Source organism: Lissotriton helveticus, chromosome 8, assembly GCF_964261635.1.
Source record: "Lissotriton helveticus chromosome 8, aLisHel1.1, whole genome shotgun sequence".
In the NCBI taxonomy this organism is placed as follows: domain Eukaryota; kingdom Metazoa; phylum Chordata; class Amphibia; order Caudata; family Salamandridae; genus Lissotriton; species Lissotriton helveticus.
Window position 1 is genome coordinate 1038260687 of NC_136069.1, and position 19517 is coordinate 1038280203.

Sequence of the window (19517 nt, forward strand, 5' to 3'; positions counted from 1 at the left end):
GCCCTCGTGCCTCGCGCTCTTTTCCTGTTTGTCTTTTTATACAGACATGTGAATTATTATAGAGCGCGAGTCCATGACTGTAAGACAGTCTTCCTGTCTCAGTGGAAGTGGGCGGAAACTCAAAACGAAAAAAAATGAGTGAAAATTATTCCTGCGTACTTGTCCCTGAAGCGGACATGGGTCTGTGTTTTTATGCAAAGGTCATTCTGGCTGCGTATTTTGGAAGAGATGATGTGATGCCTGCATCAGAAAAACTGATGCAATCTTTGAGCAATTTGAGTTTGTTGGCTGGGCTGATTGACTTTGTCAACCCTTCTTTAAGCTTTATTGAATTATATTTGGCCATAGACTGATGTCGGAAGTTACACAAGCTCTTTTCAAAAATGCCCGCCCCCTTTAGCAATAACGAAACCGTGATCAAAAACGAAACCTGCCGCGGGGCGGGACTTCCGTCTTCGGAAGCCCGCGCCCACGGAGTGCCTGGACAGAAAAGCAGTGCTGGTGATGCGGGGCTCCCATGCCCGAGGGAGAGCCCCGGCGAGGCTGTAGAGTCCGGCGATGCGGTGAGTGGGGTTGGTGGGGGGGTCGTCTTTATGTGGGGTGGGGTGGGGGCGGCGGCGGGTCTGTGTGTGTGCTCTCGTGTGGGCGGGGGCGGGGGGGGCTGGGGAGGTGTGGTGTGGTGTGTGTCTGTATGTGTGCGCTCGTGTGTGTGTATGCGACGGCGGGGGTGGGTTCTCTGTATGTATGGGTGCGTGCATGGGTGCTCGTGTGTGTGTCTCTGGGTATGCGCATGCGTGTTGGAGCTTCCGAGGCAGGAGATGGGCACGGCGCCGTGCGCGCCCACGAGGTGCAATCTGCGCTCGTGCACATCTCGTGTCCACATTCCCAAATACGGCTGACAATAGGTCTAGAAGCAGACAGCAATCAATGCTTCGCATTGAATGCAGGTCTGCTCAACCTAAAAAACTGAGAGCCTTAAAGGTAATTCTCTGTTTTACTGGTGCCCAGTGGAACTTCTTCTGTGTGATGCTAATAATAGCATGCCTCAGGAGCCTGAGCAATGTCCGAGTTGCCGCATTCTCTTGTTGAAGCCTATTCAGTTACGAATGGGAGACGCCCAGGTACAGAATATTCCAGTAATCCAATCTGTACACACGCAGCACCTGGATTATTGGTTTTGGGCTGACTCAGAAATAAAGTGACGATTTTTTAGAGCTCTCTAAATCCCAAAACACATTTCGGCTAGGACATTGATCCGGGCATCGAATAAGAGCTTCTCATCGAACCAGATGCCGAGGTTCTCAACCTTAGGCTTCGGCGATGGTAAGGGGCCTAGATTATTTGGCCACCAAGCAATAGACCAGACATTCAAATGTTTGTCTAGTACCAGGACCTCGGTCTTCTCGGCATTCTGTTTTAAACATTTGAGGTACTTCCAAGCAGTAACATTGTACATGCATGCGCACAAGAGATAAGCAAGGTTTTGAAGTTTGATGGAGCGGTATAGATACCAAGACTTAAGGAGAAAGACTTGTAGAAAGAGGGAGTGGTGAGATACACATAAAACATATCGAGAGGGTGAGGTAAAGAAGGTGAGTTGAAATTAAGGAGGATGTTCAGATAGATGAGAAAAGGGAGGCAATCATTGAGAAAAAGGTAAAGAAAATGAAAATGAGAGAGGTAGCAAGACAGGAGAAAGATAGTGAGTAACGTGAGATAGAGGGAAGAGATGTAGAAAGAGAGAGAGGAGATGTGGAGAAGTTCGGTTCCCAATGAATGGTGAAATGAAGTGAGAATTTACCTAATGAGAGAAATGATAGGTAGAGAAAGTAAGGAGGGAGGGAGAGTTGTGAGGAAGAGAGTGGTGGTGGAAAGAAAGTTAGCAAGAAGTGAGGAATGGAGATACAGAGGTGAGAGAAAGAGGCAAATGAGGCTGAGAGAGGTAAGGTAATGGAATAAACATTCAGGAGAGGGGAAAGAAATAGAGCAAAAAGGTGCGGGGTGAGGTATGATACACAGTTCAAGTTGAATAAGCGGCAGGGAGGTAGAGATGTAGTGGTAAACACAGAGAGTGCTATTAAGTAGTGAGATCACCAGAGAGAGAGGTAGAGAGAGGTGGGTAGACATAGATGTATTAGGAGTTAGGGTATACACACGGAGATGTAGAAAGAGGGGTAAAGAGAGAGAGGGAGAGGTAGAAGGAAGGAAAGAGTCCCAATACAGTAAGAGATGTGTCAGAGAAAGAAAGATTGAGAGTCATGGGGAGAAGTGACATAAGAAAGTAGAGGAAAAGGATAAAAGACAGCAGAGAGATTCCAAGAAAGGGGTGAGATAAGTTAATGCAGAGGCAGGCAGTAGAGAGACCATGAGAGAGATGTGTGGTAGAGATAGGGGTTCTGGGAGAGAGTTAAGCTTAATAGAGGTTAGGTAGAGAGCAGAGATAGATAGACAGGGGTAGGTAGGTAGAGATTTAGTTATAGGTATAGACTGCTAAATTAAGAATGGGGTGATGTAGAAGAGGTGAAGTGAAGTAAGGAAAGAGGCATGAGACTGAAAGAGAGATTATCAGAGAAATAGAGGTGGAGGTTCACATAAAGATGACATTATTTCCACTTTCCTTCCATTTTCATGCCCTTATTCTGTTTTCTATCTCTCCTTGCAGCTTCCTTCCTTCTTTCATGTTCCTTCTTTGATTCGATATTCCTGTTTTTCTTTGTACCATTTTTTTCCTGTAGTTCTTTTCTTTTCAATCCTTCTTTTTTACCTTCATTTAATCTTTTTTATGCTTTCCTTATTTGCCATTTGCCATCTTTTATCTTTTCTGTTCTTTCCCCCCTTCTTTGTCTTCCATTTTCTCTTCATTTGCCTGTGCCATGTCTGCTTTACTTTCCCATTTTAAAGACTGACTTGCACACTGCCGCTTTCTGTCGCTTTGTTTGCTATTTGTTCGCTCCTTATGAGTGTCTGTCCAGATGCCACCGACCTAAGGCAAGGAGGACTGTCCCTATAACCTTAACAGTGCACCCCGAAGAAGGTGAGCCTAAAGCCAAATGCCCACTTTGCCCATGCCTGAAAACGTCGCAGTGCCCTGAAGCAAATGCCACTGTGTACATCTTCAAGAAGTAGGCCACAATATGCTCTGCCTCTTCATCATTATAGAAATTTCACAGTTTTATGGGTTAGAGGTCAGTAACCAGTTGTTGCATAGAAACAATGTAAGTGTGTTTAAATATTTTCCAGGAAAGGTTGGGGGACCCAATAGGCTGGGCGCATCTTGAGGTGGAAAAGGGAGGGACGAGGTCTAAAGACATACTTAGGCAGGCTAGACAACCGCATATTGGGACTCAGGACATGTAACCCTTGCCCCATTTTGGACTGATTTCCTTTAGTCAGCATGCACACAGAGTGCACAACTGATAAATGCCAGTGTGCTCTGTTTAAACAAATGACATTGCACCAGGCCAGCTGCCACTCTGTCAGGCAATGGTTTCATTCTGCAGCTGCAACTGTTCCTTTGCTCAACCTGCACCCAGCTCCATCATCACTACCTTTCAATGTGCTAGCTTTAATGTTTAGAGCGTTCAACAACCTTACCATGTTGCAACATTTGGATTTAGTATTGCCCCATATCGCCTTGGCACCCAGCCATGCGTGGCTACCTTCAATATCATTCATAAATGCACTCTATAAAAATTCATCAAGTGTGCCAACAGGCCCCACCTTTAGGGAACATTTCGAGTGTACTTTGTGAGTGGGACGTTGCAACCATGGAACTGTTTTGTATTTGATTTCCGAATTATATGCATTACCGTCTATATATAGGGCCAGATGTATCAAGAATTGCTTTTGCGATTCGTAAATAGCTAATTTTTCTTGATTCGCTATTTAAGAATTGCAAAATGCAATGTATGTAGGATTTGCAAACAAAATTGTGAATCCTACATATTCCTTAATAGTGAAACGCAAATTGCGATTCGCTATTGAGGAATACCTTTCCATTTATTCCTATGGGCCTAGAGGCCCATAGGATTGCATTCGCAATTTGTGAGTACCAAATAGGTACTCACAAATTATTATTATTGGGTTTTGTAAAGCGCGTAGTCACCCGTAAGTATCCCAGCGCTAAGATCCGATCTGACCAGAGGGAGGCTCAGGAGGAAAGGGGGGGGGGGGGAGATCAGGGGAACAAGTGTGTCCTGAGCCGTTTCCTAAAACGGAGATAGTCAGGTTCCATCCTAAGGTCCCGGGGGAGGGAGCTCCATAGACAGCCCGTATTGACGGAGAAACGCCGTCCGCCCGTCCGCACCTTCTTCACTCTAAGGATAGTGACTAGGTTTTCATGGTCCGAACGAAGGGCTCTCGGGGCTTTATAGGGTCTGATGAATTTTTTTAGAATAGGAGGTCCTTTTTCCTTAAAGATTTTATGTGACAGGCAAAGAGCCTTGAAAGCCACTCTCTCTCTTACTGGAAGCCAGTGGAGCTGCCTCAGGGCTGGTTTAGCGGAGGATCTCATCGGGTGTTAGTGAGAATCCTTGCTGCAGCGTTCTGGATTCTCTGCAGTTAGTTGAAAGTTGCCTCGGGAGCGCCCAGATAAATGGCGTTACTAAAATCCAGCCTTGATATGATAAGGCCTTGGATTATTAGTTTCTGGGAAATGGGAGGAAGCAGGGGCAAGATCTTTCTGATAGCTTTAAGGAGCCCAAAGCAGGTCCCGGCAGTTTTGTGGCTTGTGTCGCAAAGGTCAGATCTTTATCAATCCATATTCCCAGACTTTTAACCTCAGACTTGGGAGTAGGGGGTACTCCCAGAACCGGGGGCCAGATGTTCTGCGGGAGAGAGAGCCCTTTCTGGCCAAGGAGGAGAATGTCCGTCTTTGAACCATTGAGTTTCAAAGATGACCTATTCATCCAACCTTGAATTTCTACCAGACAGTTGTAAAGGTCTGATGGCTCCTGGTTCGGGTGAGAAAGGGACACCACTAATTGTGTATCATCAGCATAGCTGATGATCCTCACCCCGAATGGTGTAACAACCTCCTCCAACGGCGACATGTAGATAATTGCGCATGCAATTTCAAGGGTGCCAAAAGGACACCCTGTTGCACCCCTGAAATATGCATATGTGCCCATGCCGTAAGTTCATGTATGTGTGCCACATGCCACTAATGAAAATGCTAAAAAGTGCATTTTAAGAGCAATATACAAATTACCACCAACTAGAAGTTGGTGGTAATTTGCGATTCCTTAAAGCCAGGTCACAATCTTTCTTGCTTCCTACATTGCATTTAAGGAATCACAAATTGTGATTCCCTAAATGCATTCGCAAAATATGTAATCAAAAAAATTGCGATTACCTATTTTGCGAATGCCTTTTGGGATGATACATCCCAAAAGGCGTTTTCCCATTTAGGAACGGGAAAATGCTTGATAAATCGGGCCTATAGATTCCTAACCTGACTTTTCCACTAGTAGGTGCGACAGTTAATGGTTGCTGTATACATTGGACTGCCACCAACTTTTTATTTACATTTATTGTATTGCCCTGGAAATCTATTTGTTATTTACTGGAGCGAGCTGGAAAGCCAGGTTATAGTTTGTCGGTATCTCTCACACTGAATTCATATGATTTTCCTCTGTACTGTATTTTTCAAAAGAAAGAAACCATTTCAAGCTGTCGGCAATGAACGTGTGAGCATGGGGAAGACAACAATGTGTAGTTTCAGTCCTATGGGCATTATCCTGCCACCATTCCATTGACTGATGGATTAAGAAAAGCAACCTACTAGAGAAGTCTTATCTGTGGAGTGTAGAAGTATTGCCTTAGCATAACTAGCAACGGCAGCCATGTTCTTGCTCAATGCTAAACCAATTCTATCAGGCTTTGCCCTCTCTAACGTGTAAAGCCTCTCCCTCGTGTCTGGCATAGTAAGCAAGACTTCTCAAATAGCGTCCTCAACTGTGAAAGTGTACATTCTTGTTTTAATTTGAAGGTCGAGAGTGTACTGTCCCACCAATTAGTTTTCTGTACCTTGTACAGTCCTTTGCTTTGGTTTCGTCACATTAACTGCATTGGAGCCCTATATATAAAACATATACATGTTCGTTCTGTGCATGTGTGTTTATGGCTTTATGATTAGAGGATGCCTGGTGATTCGTTTATCAACCGACTGTGATTCTCAGATTATTCATGTTTCTATTAATTATCATTTTCAGACTTCTAAGATCAGCATGAGCGGTTCATTTCACATATTCTAGACCAAGATATCCCACTTATTCTAGTTAACACCTGGCGAGTGAGCAGGTGTGTCTCTTGAATATCGTGTTTAGTAAGGCCTGGCAACGCTAATTAAATGCAACAAAAGAAATATTGTTTGCATCTTATGTAGCACTGACCATTTCAAGAGAACGTAGAAATAATAAATAGAGGGCAAAAGAGTTAGGAAGAGTGGTTGTGTAAAGTAAAGATTTAAGAAATGTGTCACTTTCTTTCCCATGGCAATCCATTTGAAATGTATTTCTTGACACTTCCATTCTTGCTCATAATGGTTGCCACTTTTTACATGTAAAACTGAAACCCCACTTTCTGGTGCTTCTCTTGTTTACCTGTGCCAGGCATTCCTGCAAGTTTGAAGTGACTTTATCTTGTTCTTCCTTTAGAATCTTATAAAGAATTGCTCGACGTTCACTGTCCTTTCGCAGGAGGAAGAGGCCGGAATCTCGCTCTTCTGATGACGCAGATGGGCTCCTGTCTTCAGACACTGAGTTCTCGTCAGGGACACTGAATAAAGTGAGACAAATTATCAATTTTTTAGGGCAAAATGTAAAGAAAATATTCGTTTGAACTCCTGACCGATGTAGGTAATACACATTTTGGACAATTGTACCTCTGAAACATATCTTTCAACATTGTGGTAGTGTTAGAACTGGGATTTCTGGTTGGCTAAGGCTTGCGCCAAAGCCAGGCAGAAACCACCACTCTAGTCAGGGCAATGGAGTCACACGCCAAGATAACCCCTGCTCACCCCCTTGGTAGCTTGGCACGAGCAGTCAGGCTTATCTCGGAGGCAATGTGTAAAGCATTTGCGCACGCACACAGCAACAACATCCTAGGCAAACTACAAAAGGAACTCCACACATATGAAAAAAGCCTTTGTATTCTCAAAACATATCAGATAGTAATCACACAATATACATGGTGCCAAATGGCACGGGCAATATTCACAAGGGATTATTTACACAGGACAGGGCCACGTGGGCCACTGTCAGGATGAACACTTAGCAGAAATTGGTACAAGTAAAAAGAGATCATAAACCTACAACCAGTAGCCACTGGTAATCACTGTACTCCACCTCAACCTGTAACATAATTTTACAGTATGCACAGTCACATCAGGCGCAAATTACATCCTGCGCCAACCTCACCTGCATAAACACATTATGCCATCCCCTCACCAGTCTAAACACATTAGACCCTGCCTCCTGAGTATAACTCACATTAGGGGCGTAAATCACAGAGTGAAACATCTCACTAGCATAACCACAAGAAATGCAAAACAACCTCATTAATCATAAACCACAGTTTAGAGGTATCAGATACAGGGTGCGCAAAACAAACTACACACAATACATTTCCTAGCACCACATCACTTTAGCACATAATCACATTAGGGCCTTGCGCCATATACATCTACCAGCCCCTTGGACAACTGGCCATCCAAGAAGGGGCTCAAATGCCCTGTGTCCAGAATGTCGGGGTGCGCTGCCAATGCAGCGCCAGTCAGGGGTGCGCCATCTGGCCAAACCTAAACGTTGCAGCTGCCCACTACTTGCTGGGCAGCTGAGAACAATAACAGGGCCTAAACGCTGCAGCTGGCACTAAGTGCTGCGCAGCTGTAGAAGGCCTGGCACCTTTGTGCCACTTCTGTTCCTCTCAGGGACTCTCATTCAAAGATTGCGCCTAAACGGTGCAGCTGCCCACTACTTGCTGGGCAGCTGTGAAGGTCACAAATGCGACATGGGCTCTCACTGGCCCTTGGGACAAACTGCGCCAAATGCTGGAGCCCTATGGCTCTGGAAATACATACTGTGCACTTTGGAGCCCTCTGGGCTCTGAAAACAACTGTGCCCAGCGTTGGAGCCCTTTAGGCTCTTAAAATACACATGCCCCCTAGAACTGGGGCCATCGTTGGAGCCCTCGGGCTCAGGGAATACTTGGCAACATTGGGAACCATCTGGCTCTGGAAAATCATGTCCCCTTGGAGCACACGGCTCCTTAACTAAGTATGCGCTAGCAACAGGGGGGAAAAAACGGGCCCCCAAACATGGTGGTGCCATCTGGCTCAGAAAACTAATGGGTGCAGGGGAGCCACCTCGGCTCCTTAAACAAACATGCCCCCAAACGTAGGAGCGGCCCGCTGCCATCCGGGGCTGCTCTAACACGCAAGACTGACACTGTGCCTTTGTCTGGCACCAACATTAGTTCCCGCGGAACCCCCCAGCCCTTCTCAACTCACCGGGCTGCTCTCAGGGGACTCCACTCCGTCTGTGGCGGTCTCCTCTCGCAGGGGACTCTGGCGGGGATCTCCTAACTCCCTGGACCGGCAGCAACAATCCTCTCGTGGCGCGGGCGGGGCTCTCTCTCTCTCTGGAGAGCCTTGCCACCGCGGCTGCACTTCTCCTGTGGGGCTCTCCCCTCCGCATGGGAGCCCTGCAGCACCGCTCCAGCCGGTCTCTTCACCCGGTTCCCCATCTCGGGACCGGGGCTCGTGACGGGCACCCGAGGAGGCGGGGTTGGCTCCCGACCTCCTCTTGCGCACAACTTCCTGCCGCACTTCCTCTTCTGTCCAGCGGCCCCGCCCACAACCAGGTGGGCCGCGGACGCGTCGGCAATCTTCTAACGTGGCTCGGGCCACGGCGGTGAAACGCGGGGTGGGCACCTGCTTTGGTTATAAGTTTAAAAAGCGCCATGAGGGGTAGGCTCCCTCCAAATTCGGCTATAAAGCAGGGTGGGCTCCTGTTATTTAAAATATAAAAATAGCGGCCATAGTTAAATAAAACTAAGCGGGGTGGGCACCCGCCGCCATTATCATCCAGGGGGGGAATCCCTACGCTGGGGATTCCCTCTTAAAGGGCTAAACAGGAAAATAAGCACAGTGCTCCCAGGGCACTCAAAGGGTGCAGCAAGGTCTTGGGCAAAGAAATGGAGCAACCAGCTCCTCAGCAAAGGGAAGTCCTCCAGTCCCCCTGGCAAGGCAGAGGGGTGAGGTTCCGTGGTTTTTGGGACCGGACTCCATTTTGTTTGCGTTGTGCGTGACGCCATTTTGTGTTGCCCTCACATAGGCCGTAGTGGTAAACGAACGAACAAAGTTGCATGGGCCTCGTTGTTCATGTACGCATTAACAGGCCCTTTTTCGACTTGCGAGTGAACTGCAAAGATGCTGACCCCGTCACCTGAAACTGACCTTTTGCGAAGCCAATTCCTTTAGCTGATCGTTGTCTGAAATTGCCAATCAATGTTCAGGAACAAGGTCTCCAAGGCATCCAGGGGCTGGGCAGGGCCCAGGGAGGCAAGCCTTCCCCTGGGCCCCAGCAGCAGCACGCCCCTGGTAGATTCAAGTCAGGACAAGAACAGTTTCATGGGGTCACAGCCCCTCTTTTATACACCATTTCCTTTGTTTCCAAAGGTGCAGGCAAGGGGCGAACCAGATGCAAATGGTTCTTGAGCACTTTGTTTTGCTCAGCCCCTCTGCCTATATAGAGGATGGGTCAGGGACATCAGACACACCACAGGGGGTGGAGCCAGCATTGTGGAGGGAAGGCCCAGCCCTATTCAGGTCCCAGGTGCACTCCTCCCTCCCATCAACATGCAGATCTCCCTATTCACCACCGGGTAGACCCATCCTGACTCCTGGAGCCAGGCACACCAGCCAGCTCCAGCCAATCACAAGCCAGACAGTCAATTCACATTTACTGCACAGACATGCCAACTTCTAGAAGTGGCACTTCTCCACTATACACAATAAATCTGCGCACATCATTGCGCAGCATTTAATCACACGAGTTCGCACATACCAAACTCGACCCTGCACTCCCCACACATCAGGAACTACCATGGACACACATATTCCCCATGCATTCCTATGGGAGGGCAGGCCAATCTCACCACACGCACTCAGATTGTGCACGCACTTTAGACTGGGACACAGTGGTAAAGTGCGCAGGAGCCAAAAACAACTAACACCAGGTCACATTTAAAAGCAAAAAGTTTAGGGGTGAACCTGCCAAAAGGGCCAAGTCCAACAGGTAGCAATATTTTTTTACTTTAAGTTAGAACACAAAAGGCCTGATGTATGAAAGGGTTTTGCACTTGCAAAGCCTCCAGTTAACAAAATTGTAGGCTGAGCAAAAGGAAAACCCTCAGTCACAATGTACCAAAGAACATTATGAGGCACAAATGGATTAGGTACTTGCAATGTCCACAAAGATAGAATCGGAATGAAAGAGGCATCCCCCTTCCATGAAACTGTATCAAAGGCTTGCAACCTGTATTGAAGTTGCAATCCACCGATTGGATACCCATAATCAAAAGGGGGTGGGAGGGAAGCTTCCATTCAAACAAATGGGCACTATCCATGACGGACAGTTTCCACTTTAAGCGCTTTCGGCAAGCAGGTCTCTGCCAGGCAGGTGGCAATATCAAAGTAATGACGCAGTACTCCAAAGAGGGGGGTGGAGGCAAAGACCTCTGCCACCCAAGTGTGCCTTCCGCATAAATTAACCTGGGCCTCTTTGCCACTAAAATGAGGGAGGGGGGAAGAAAGAGATTCAGAATTATTTTTGGGGTGTAAGATTTTATTTCCAAGTTCTATCATAATTTCTGGTATCTTACATATTTACACATCTACTCACACATACATCCATCCACATATCCCCATATACACACATCACTACATATCCACCCAAACATACATCCACACACCTAAATTGGTCCACACATTCATGAACATATTCACCCTCAGTAAATGATCCTTAATCATTACGTTCACACTCATAATGCCGAGTACGTCAGCATGTAGATTGCCATCACCCTTCTTATCACATGCATTCGCCATTCACATGCATTTTCCATTCATACACATTTTCCATCCACACACATCCCTCATTCTTCTGCCAACATAGCCTTACCCACAACGTCTGCCAAACACAAATTCACAATGTATCCAACTTTCTCTTAACAAATTTGTGCACCTTTTGACCAAGAAATCTAGGCAGCTCCTCATTCAAATGTTCATTTACCAACCATGCATATTCTCATCCAGCAACCCCCTTCAGTCACTCATTCATTCATCCACCCACTCACCCACCCATAGGCATCCACCTACCTATTCACCTATCTATTGGCACAAACGTATCCATCAATATAAATGCAATTTCACTTAACACTTGACCAATTTCAAGACAGAAATGTATCCATATACCCACATATCATTCAAAAGCTCATTCATCCAATTGCCAATTAATTCACTCATATTTATCCATCCTTCCAATCACTCCCCTGTCTATTCACTCACACATCCCCTCACTCATCCATCCATCTATGCACCCAATGAAAAGTGTACTCTCACTCAGCCTTCAACTTACTCCACAATAATCCTCCATCCACTTACATCCTAACCCTTCCATACACCGTCTCTACAGAACATACCCTCGGACATACATGCACAAATTAAACAATACATTAACACATTATCACTTCCTGAAAACACAACCTAACTCATCAGTGTTGGTTACCAGAACCATGCAAAACATACCAGATGGGACTTCTAATACCTCTACACGCAGTCACAATGCTCCAGATGACATATGACAGTGTGACACATTCTTCAGAGGCGGCTTTAACCACTAGATTCTGTTAAAAATGAGGGCTCCAGATCTCAGGACAAAGTTTCAGATGAGTCCAACAGTACTTGTCACAAACCGTGAGATGTGGCCTACAGAAGTAGACACACTATCATACAGTTGGGCTTCAAAACTGCTTAGAATGCTGCAGGTGAAACCTTCAGACTGAACACAATAGGTGGGGTGGGCACTAGACAAGGCCTCCAGAATCGGGTCTACCATGCTTTAGGTGTTCTTGAAAAGCAGTACAAATACTCAAGATGAGGCCTCTGGAACTGGATATAAAACTTCAGAAGAGGACTCCAAAACTGGACAAAAAATGACAGATGTTTTTACCGTAACTGATAATCCTACACCCCACTCTCCTTAACATGTCAGATTATTTTTCCAGAGATGCACTTAGTACCACAGAAAAGGCCTAGAGAACTAGACTCCAGACTCCAGTCGAGGCCTCTAGAATCAACACAACACTCAGTCGCGGATGGTGCAGGTAAGGGTGGTGGGAGTGGGGCGCAGGGGTGGGGAGGAGGCAACAGATGAGGGAATAGGGTAAATAAATAAATAAAGCCATCCTCTGTAGACTCCCCCGCCCCCCACAATGCGTACCTGAACCGGCCGTGACTGACAACACTGGAGATATGGCCTCCAGAACCGACTGCAATATTTGAAGTGTGGCTTCCTGAAGTAGGTACTATATCATTTGTGGTATCAAAAACTGGACACAATTTGCCAAATGTAACCAACGCGCAATGAAAGAAGTAGCAATGTTCATAACATGGCACAAACCTAGTTCTGCCCTCGAGAACTGAATGCAATTCTTGAAGTGTGGTTTGTTGAACTAGATGCAAAATCAGATGTGGTTTTACGATCTGGACTAATACCCCAGATTTAACTTATAAAACTAGTCGCAATATTCATGACAAGGCATCAAGAATTTGACACAAATATTCCAGATCTAGTTTTGAGCACTAGAGTCAACACTAAAAATCAGACCTCTCGATCGCAACACTAAACTACAAATTAGGGTATAATACCAGAATATGGACTAAATATCTTTTGTGTCCTAAATATTGTTGACAGTAATATTACCCTATTGCAGTTATTAATAAAAAATAGGACAATATTTGTATAAACAATATTTGGAGCATGCTATTTATATTTTTGTCAATATTGAAACATATCACTCCACAGGGGGTGGACATAACACTATAGAAAAAGAAAATAACATCTACCGCAATTTCATCACCAAATATGCCACAACAGATAACCTTGGTACTCTACTGGTTGAAGTCTGGCAAGCCACTCTTTTGGGCTGGTGGTGTCTGCTGGGAAAGGAGGACCTTTGACGTTGGGAAGGAAGATGGCGGGTTGATGCCGCCGCTGTGATTCAGTAACCCCCAGCTGCTCCCGTTCCCAATCCTGCTATCACAGACCTGTTTTATGACTCCAGGTCGAATGGTCGGCTGGCTGGTTTTCCGAGATGCTCCCTCTCCAAGAGGCTTCCTGATCGGTGAGCTGGTTCTCTGAGAGGCTCCCTGATCTGTGTGCTGGTTCTCCGGGAGACACTGACGTGCCAACAAACTGTTCTCTGCACTTCGCGCTGGCCGCTCTGAACAGATTGTGCTCCGTGGCCGACTCACGGATGCCGAGGACACCGAAGACGTGCTCAGTGCTACTGCGGAGTGGTGGATTCAAGCTGTAAATCCACTCCGCCTCTTAGGAATACCGTTTGGGATATTTATTGATATGCGTGCCTGTAGCACCTGCCTGAAGTGGTTTCTTTGAAGGCTGCTGGAGCGGGTTACCAATGCTGAACACTGCCTGCCGGTCATGTTGCAAATCCAATCCGCCTCTTTGGAATACCGTTTTTGATATCTATTGATCTGCTTGCCTGTAGTGCCTGTAGTACCTGCCTGAAGTGGATTCTTTGAAGGCTGCTGGAGCAGGGTACCGATGTTGAGCACTGCCTGTCGGTCACTGCGTATCTGTCGAGTAGCAGCCTGGTTTACAGCTGCTCAGTGGCAGGATTTAAACTTATACTGCGCCCCTTGGAGTACTTATTTTTCCTGCTCTAGTGGTTTGCTGTATCTGGAGAAGAGTATGGCTCCACCGCGTGGCCGAAATCAACGCACCCCTGCCATAGTGCCCAATAATGCCTCACCAGTACGAGATGGTAGGTGTGTGAAAAATAATGAATCTACTATAATTCTCCCACGCAATGTCAATGATGCAAGGGGGGATAAGAACCGCATTGGGAAACTTGTTCTTAAGTTGCTTCAGTCAGGCAAGGGGACAGCTGCTATACAGTCCTGTGTGACTCCTTCTGATGTCTGGGTGGCAGCAACTTTATTGGAAGCGGTGGAGTTAGAACATATTAGGGGTCAGGAGAGAGACTGGGAAGTGCCTTTATCTTGCTCTCTTCTTACTGATTCAAATGCCAGTCTGACGACTCCAACTGCGGTGCGCAATAATTGTTTGATGTTTAAAACTATCTCTGCTCCTGCCTCCGACTGCTTTCCAATTGAGAGTGAGGAGAACTCTTTACTATCTGCGTCTCTAGCAGTAACTACAACTGAAGTAAAAACTATGACTCACCCAAGCGTATCAACTTCGTTAAATGTGGGCGATAATATCTGCAATATACTAACTGTGAATCCTGAAGTGTCTGCTGATACATCCTCTTCTGTAGGGGGATCAGGGTATGATAATACAATAATTACCCCCTCTTCTGGCAGAATTATTAATGGTGGAGAGGAAGTTGGGGAATGTCCGGTTCTATGTAATGATCCTGAAGGAATAGACTCTAATGAAAGTGCAACATTTGAAACCGGGACTTGTAACATATCTGTGCTAACCCCAGAACAGGATACTGATTCAGCTGAAAATAATCTATTGAATGATGTCCCAGATTCTATATGACTCACCACCCATTCTTCTATCCCTGCTATCACACTTGCTACATCTGATCCAGTACCTAATGGAAGTATTCCTAATCCCACATTTAAAACAAAGGGGGCTGCCGACATAAATTGCCAACTTGAAACCGGTAATGGTAATAACAAGGGAGCAAAATTGAAGAAGAAGCAGAAGGCCAAGGAGCAGGCCTTGCTACATTCTGTAGCATTAAAATGTATCTCAACAGATGGCGGTGCTAAAAAAAACAGCCCCCTCAGAAAATGGGTCACTACCAAAGGGGATGTGAAAGCTATGATCTCAAGGCTATCTGGATCTTCTCCAAATAATGAGATGCAGCCACAAGTTCGGAAATCATTGGAGTGGGAACCTAGTTTGTGTCAGGGTTTTGACAAGGATATTGTTAACGGCGCAAGGGGCGGTGTCAGTGGTGATGACGCAGTTTCAGCTCATTCAACAGCTCATTCAACAGGCGGCGTGGACGCTATTGAAAGGGGTCCTTCTTTTCCAACTACTAGCGTTTCTATCCCTGTTGGTTCTATGAATATAAATGATCGGAGACAAAATGGTAGCAATGAACCCACTTTATCTGCTATCTTTCAACTATTCCATGATCAAAGAACGGAGATGTTAAGCAGCTTTAGCCAAGCCCGTGCTGATAGTAGTCTGATACAACAGGGTTTATCAGAGGTAGTAACCAAAGTCACTGGAATTACTCAAGAAATAACGGAATTGCAACAGCGCCTGACAACTACGGAAGATACTGTCGCAGCATCAGCCTCCACGATAGAGATACATGAAATTCAAATTGCATCTCTTCATAATAAGATCGAGGACTTGGAAAACAGACAACAAAGGAATAACTTACGGCTATTTGGGATCCCGGAAGAAAAAGAGGGTACAGACCCTAGAGCCTATGTAGTCCAGCTTTTTCAGAAATCCTTTCCAGAATTATCTGACTGGGACTGGGACTCACAAATTCAATGGACTCATAGGCTCCCTCTGTTCCTAAATCAAGAAGCACGTGCCAGTCGGCAGCATCCAAGACCTCTGAATATTTACTTTGGGAACCTTTTGCTTAGACAAGCAGTTTTCTTCCGTGCTCGACCCGGCTCATCTAACTCATATTTGTTTTCAGTGAGGTCAGATCTTTGTGAGGAAACGATGGAGCGCCGATGGAATTTACGTCAGCTGATTGATCCTATGAAATCTATGGGCGCGCAAGTATTCCTCCAAGAACCTGCTAGACTTAAAGTTATTCGTGGAGGTCATACTTGGCTTTTTCATTCAGTTAAAGAGGCCAACTTGTTTCGGACCAACGGAGGTCTTCTAAATAATCTTCTTCTTTCCAAGACCTCTTAGGACTTTATATCTGCAGAATGTTTAATTTTTTTTTTTTACAATGTTTGTGATAGTGCTTAAGATAATACTAAAATGTCAATAATATCGTCATTTTAGCTATCTTTTAAGAGCTATATGGTAGCAGGGACGGGGCGGGAAGCACTCGGGGGATGCTAGGTTTCACTGGCTGTCTAGTCTATCGACAGCCTGGATGGGGGTGATTCTTTCCCCAAGGAACAGAGAGGGGAGGGAGGGTGGCCCCCATGTCCGGCTAGCGCTGGTCTGGTTGGGGCTTGGGGAGTTGGGTGTGGGGGAGGAGGGGTCAAACATGTAAAATTGGAAGGAGTAAGCAGGAAAAACAGGCTTGATTTGATATTTTATGCTTGTATTGATATATACAGCAAGAGATGTTTGGAACGTCTACTGTATCTTATTATATTTAGAAATGCTGTTAAAGGGACTACAGTTATTTGGCCTGGTGGCCTTGTGATGATTCAAATTTTATAAATAATGGGTGTCGTGAAATGTTTATGCTGGAATGTAGCCGGTTTGAATTCAGCCAGTAAGCGACAGCATGTTCGGGCGGAAATTTATAACTATAAACCTCATATTGTTGCATTAGTTGAAACGCACTTGGCGTACAAAGACAGGCATTTACCTAAACAACTGGGATATAACATAGTCAAATGTACATCTCAGACAGTCTCAATCAGAGGGGTTGCTATCTTAGCTGACAAGTGTCTAGACTATACTGTATTGAAAACCTCTCAGGATAATCATGGCAGATGGATCATAGTGCAATTACTTATTAGTGGTCATAAATATGTATTATGTACTGTTTATGGACCTAATAACGATGATTCATATATTTTTGAGGCTCTGACTATGGAAATTCTTGATTGGCAGGGAGATTTAATACTTATGGGCGACTTTAATTGTACTATGAACCCCAGAACTGATTCAACAAATCAAGGAGCCTTGGTTAGAATGAGGAAGGTTAGGCCAGCTATTGATGAAATGGTTAGACTATACGGTTTGAAAGATGTTTGGAGGACATTGCATCCCTTAATGCCCGGTTACACATATTATAGTGCGCCACTTTGTTCATATTCAAGAATCGATGTTTTTTATTTGTGATTCTCTTCTAACTAGCGCAAGATGTGAAGTTTACCCTAAAATAGTATCAGATCATAATCCTTTACTTCTGATTTTAACACTTAACTCATCTGCCAGATCAGTCCGTCAATTTTCTTTTCCGCGCTATCTGTTGAGAGATAGTGAATATAAAATGTTTATGCTGGAAAGTATTAGCAATTTTATACAGGATAATGAGGGCTCAGCTTCTTTTTATTTGTATGGGATTCACTCAAGGCTTATATAAGGGGTGCAACCCAACAATATGTATTAAGACAGAATAGAATTAAAAATCTAGCAAATAAGGCCAATAGAGACGCTATTCAACAGTTAGAGGTTGCACAAGCAGATAAAATTACGCAATGTATTTCTCAACACTTGGTAGCTCCTACACAATCTTCAATATATTTTCTTTTAATTGAAAAACGGGAAGAGCTAAATCGACATCTAAAAGAAAGAACAGCTGCAAATAATATTAAACATAAAACTTTACAATATGAATATGGCGAGCATGTTGGAAAAGTGCTGGCATATCAACTCTCTGATAAGCGTGCAGAACGGGTGATAAAAAGTATAAGAGGTAATGATGGGCTAATTTATACAAAACCCGAAGAGATTATTGAACAATTTTCTTGCTACTATCAGACTCTATATAGCAAGTGTAATCTGTTTGATGAAGAAAAATGTCTCAGCTATTTAGAAAAGTGTGATTTTAATGCAAAAATTTACAAATTGGATGCCGGTCAGTTAGATATTTTGAACTCAGCAGTTTCGGCGGAAGAGATATTAGTGGCTATTGATGCTTTACCACCCCGGAAAGCAGCTGGAGGAAATACTCTACCAGTTGAATTTTATAAGATTTTTAAGGCCGGTCTAATAACCTCTAATGCTTAAAGTCATAAATCATATTACTGCTGGAAAATCTACACCTAAGACCTGGGACACCACAAATATTGTTTTTTTTTCTAAAGAAAAACAAACCGAGTGAAGAGTGTGGGTCATATCGCCCAATATCATTAATAAATACTGATGCAAAAATGTTTGCAAAAATATTGGCGATACGCCTTGCACCCTTTATGCTACAACTCGCTTCTACCCAACAACACGGGTTTATATCCGGAAAAGATACAACGGCACATGTGAATACTGCTATTGTGGCCTTAGATGCAGCTTCTAAAATGAGCCTGGATATAGGAATGATCATGCTCGATGCCGAAAAGGCATTTGAACGTGTAACTTGGGACTCCCTAAGGCTATATTAAAGGTCTACAATATTAAGGGTTGCTTTTATGATTTGATCCGAGCTTTATATGGGTCACCAAATGCCAAGTTAACTTATTTAACTTACCAGTCTACACCTTTCAAGGTTCTTAGGGGGACAAGACAGGGGTGTCCCCTATCGCCCCTACTTTTTGCTTTATGTATAGAGCCATATATTAAATCTTTGCTTTTTAATCCATCTATTCCACCTGTTGTGTTAGGGTCTGAAGAATTGAAAGTCATGGCCTATGCTGATGACATTGCAGTATTTTCTACAGACCCAGCAAAAACATTAGAAGCAATTGAAACTGAAGCAAGCTTATTTGGTTATTTCTTTGGATATAAACTTAATTTTAGTAAGACGCAGACTATTCTTAACTTTCAATCTAGGCTGTCTATAACTGGTGTCTGTGCATCAGCTACTTATTTAGGTGTACAGATTAAGTCAGATATACGCAAGATTATAAAAATGAATTACGATACTTTATTAAAATCAACAATATCTAAAATAAAGAATTGGCATAAATTACCAATTAGTATTATAGGGCGATGCAATATTATAAAAATGATCGTATTACCTAAATTTCTTTATTTATTTAGGGCAATACCATTGAGAGTCCCAAATTATTTTTTTAGCAAACTTGAGGGTGCCATTAGTAGCTTTATTTGAAGTTACAAACAGCCGAGACGAGCTATAAAATATTTAAAGCTTCCTTACTGTCAAGGTGGATTTAAGTTACCAGGCTTTAAACTATATTTTTGGGCCTCCTTTATGGGACCTCTTCGTGATCTTCTAGATGATAGGAGTAAACAAAGCTGCTATCATCTTGCCATCGGCAAAGAGTGTATTATGTTTATGTATAGAATGAATGATCCGAATTATTTTAAGAGAGTCAGATTTAAGACTCTTAAAGATATAGCCTACATATGGCGGGAAACCACAGCTAATCATTCTCTGCCTCTGATACATCT

The 19517-nt window shown here is 44.4% G+C and overlaps 1 protein-coding gene across 2 annotated transcripts in view; it reads right to left on the bottom strand.

Moving 5' to 3' along the window:
- Positions 1 to 19517, bottom strand: part of MAP3K15 (mitogen-activated protein kinase kinase kinase 15) — a 1227172-nt gene that overhangs the window by 119941 nt on the left and 1087714 nt on the right. For both annotated transcript variants that reach the window (XM_078657886.1, XM_078657885.1), the window contains one exon: positions 6603 to 6777. In XM_078657886.1, the coding sequence (XP_078514012.1) occupies positions 6603 to 6777 (175 nt within the window). The remainder of the gene's footprint in view (positions 1 to 6602; positions 6778 to 19517) is intronic.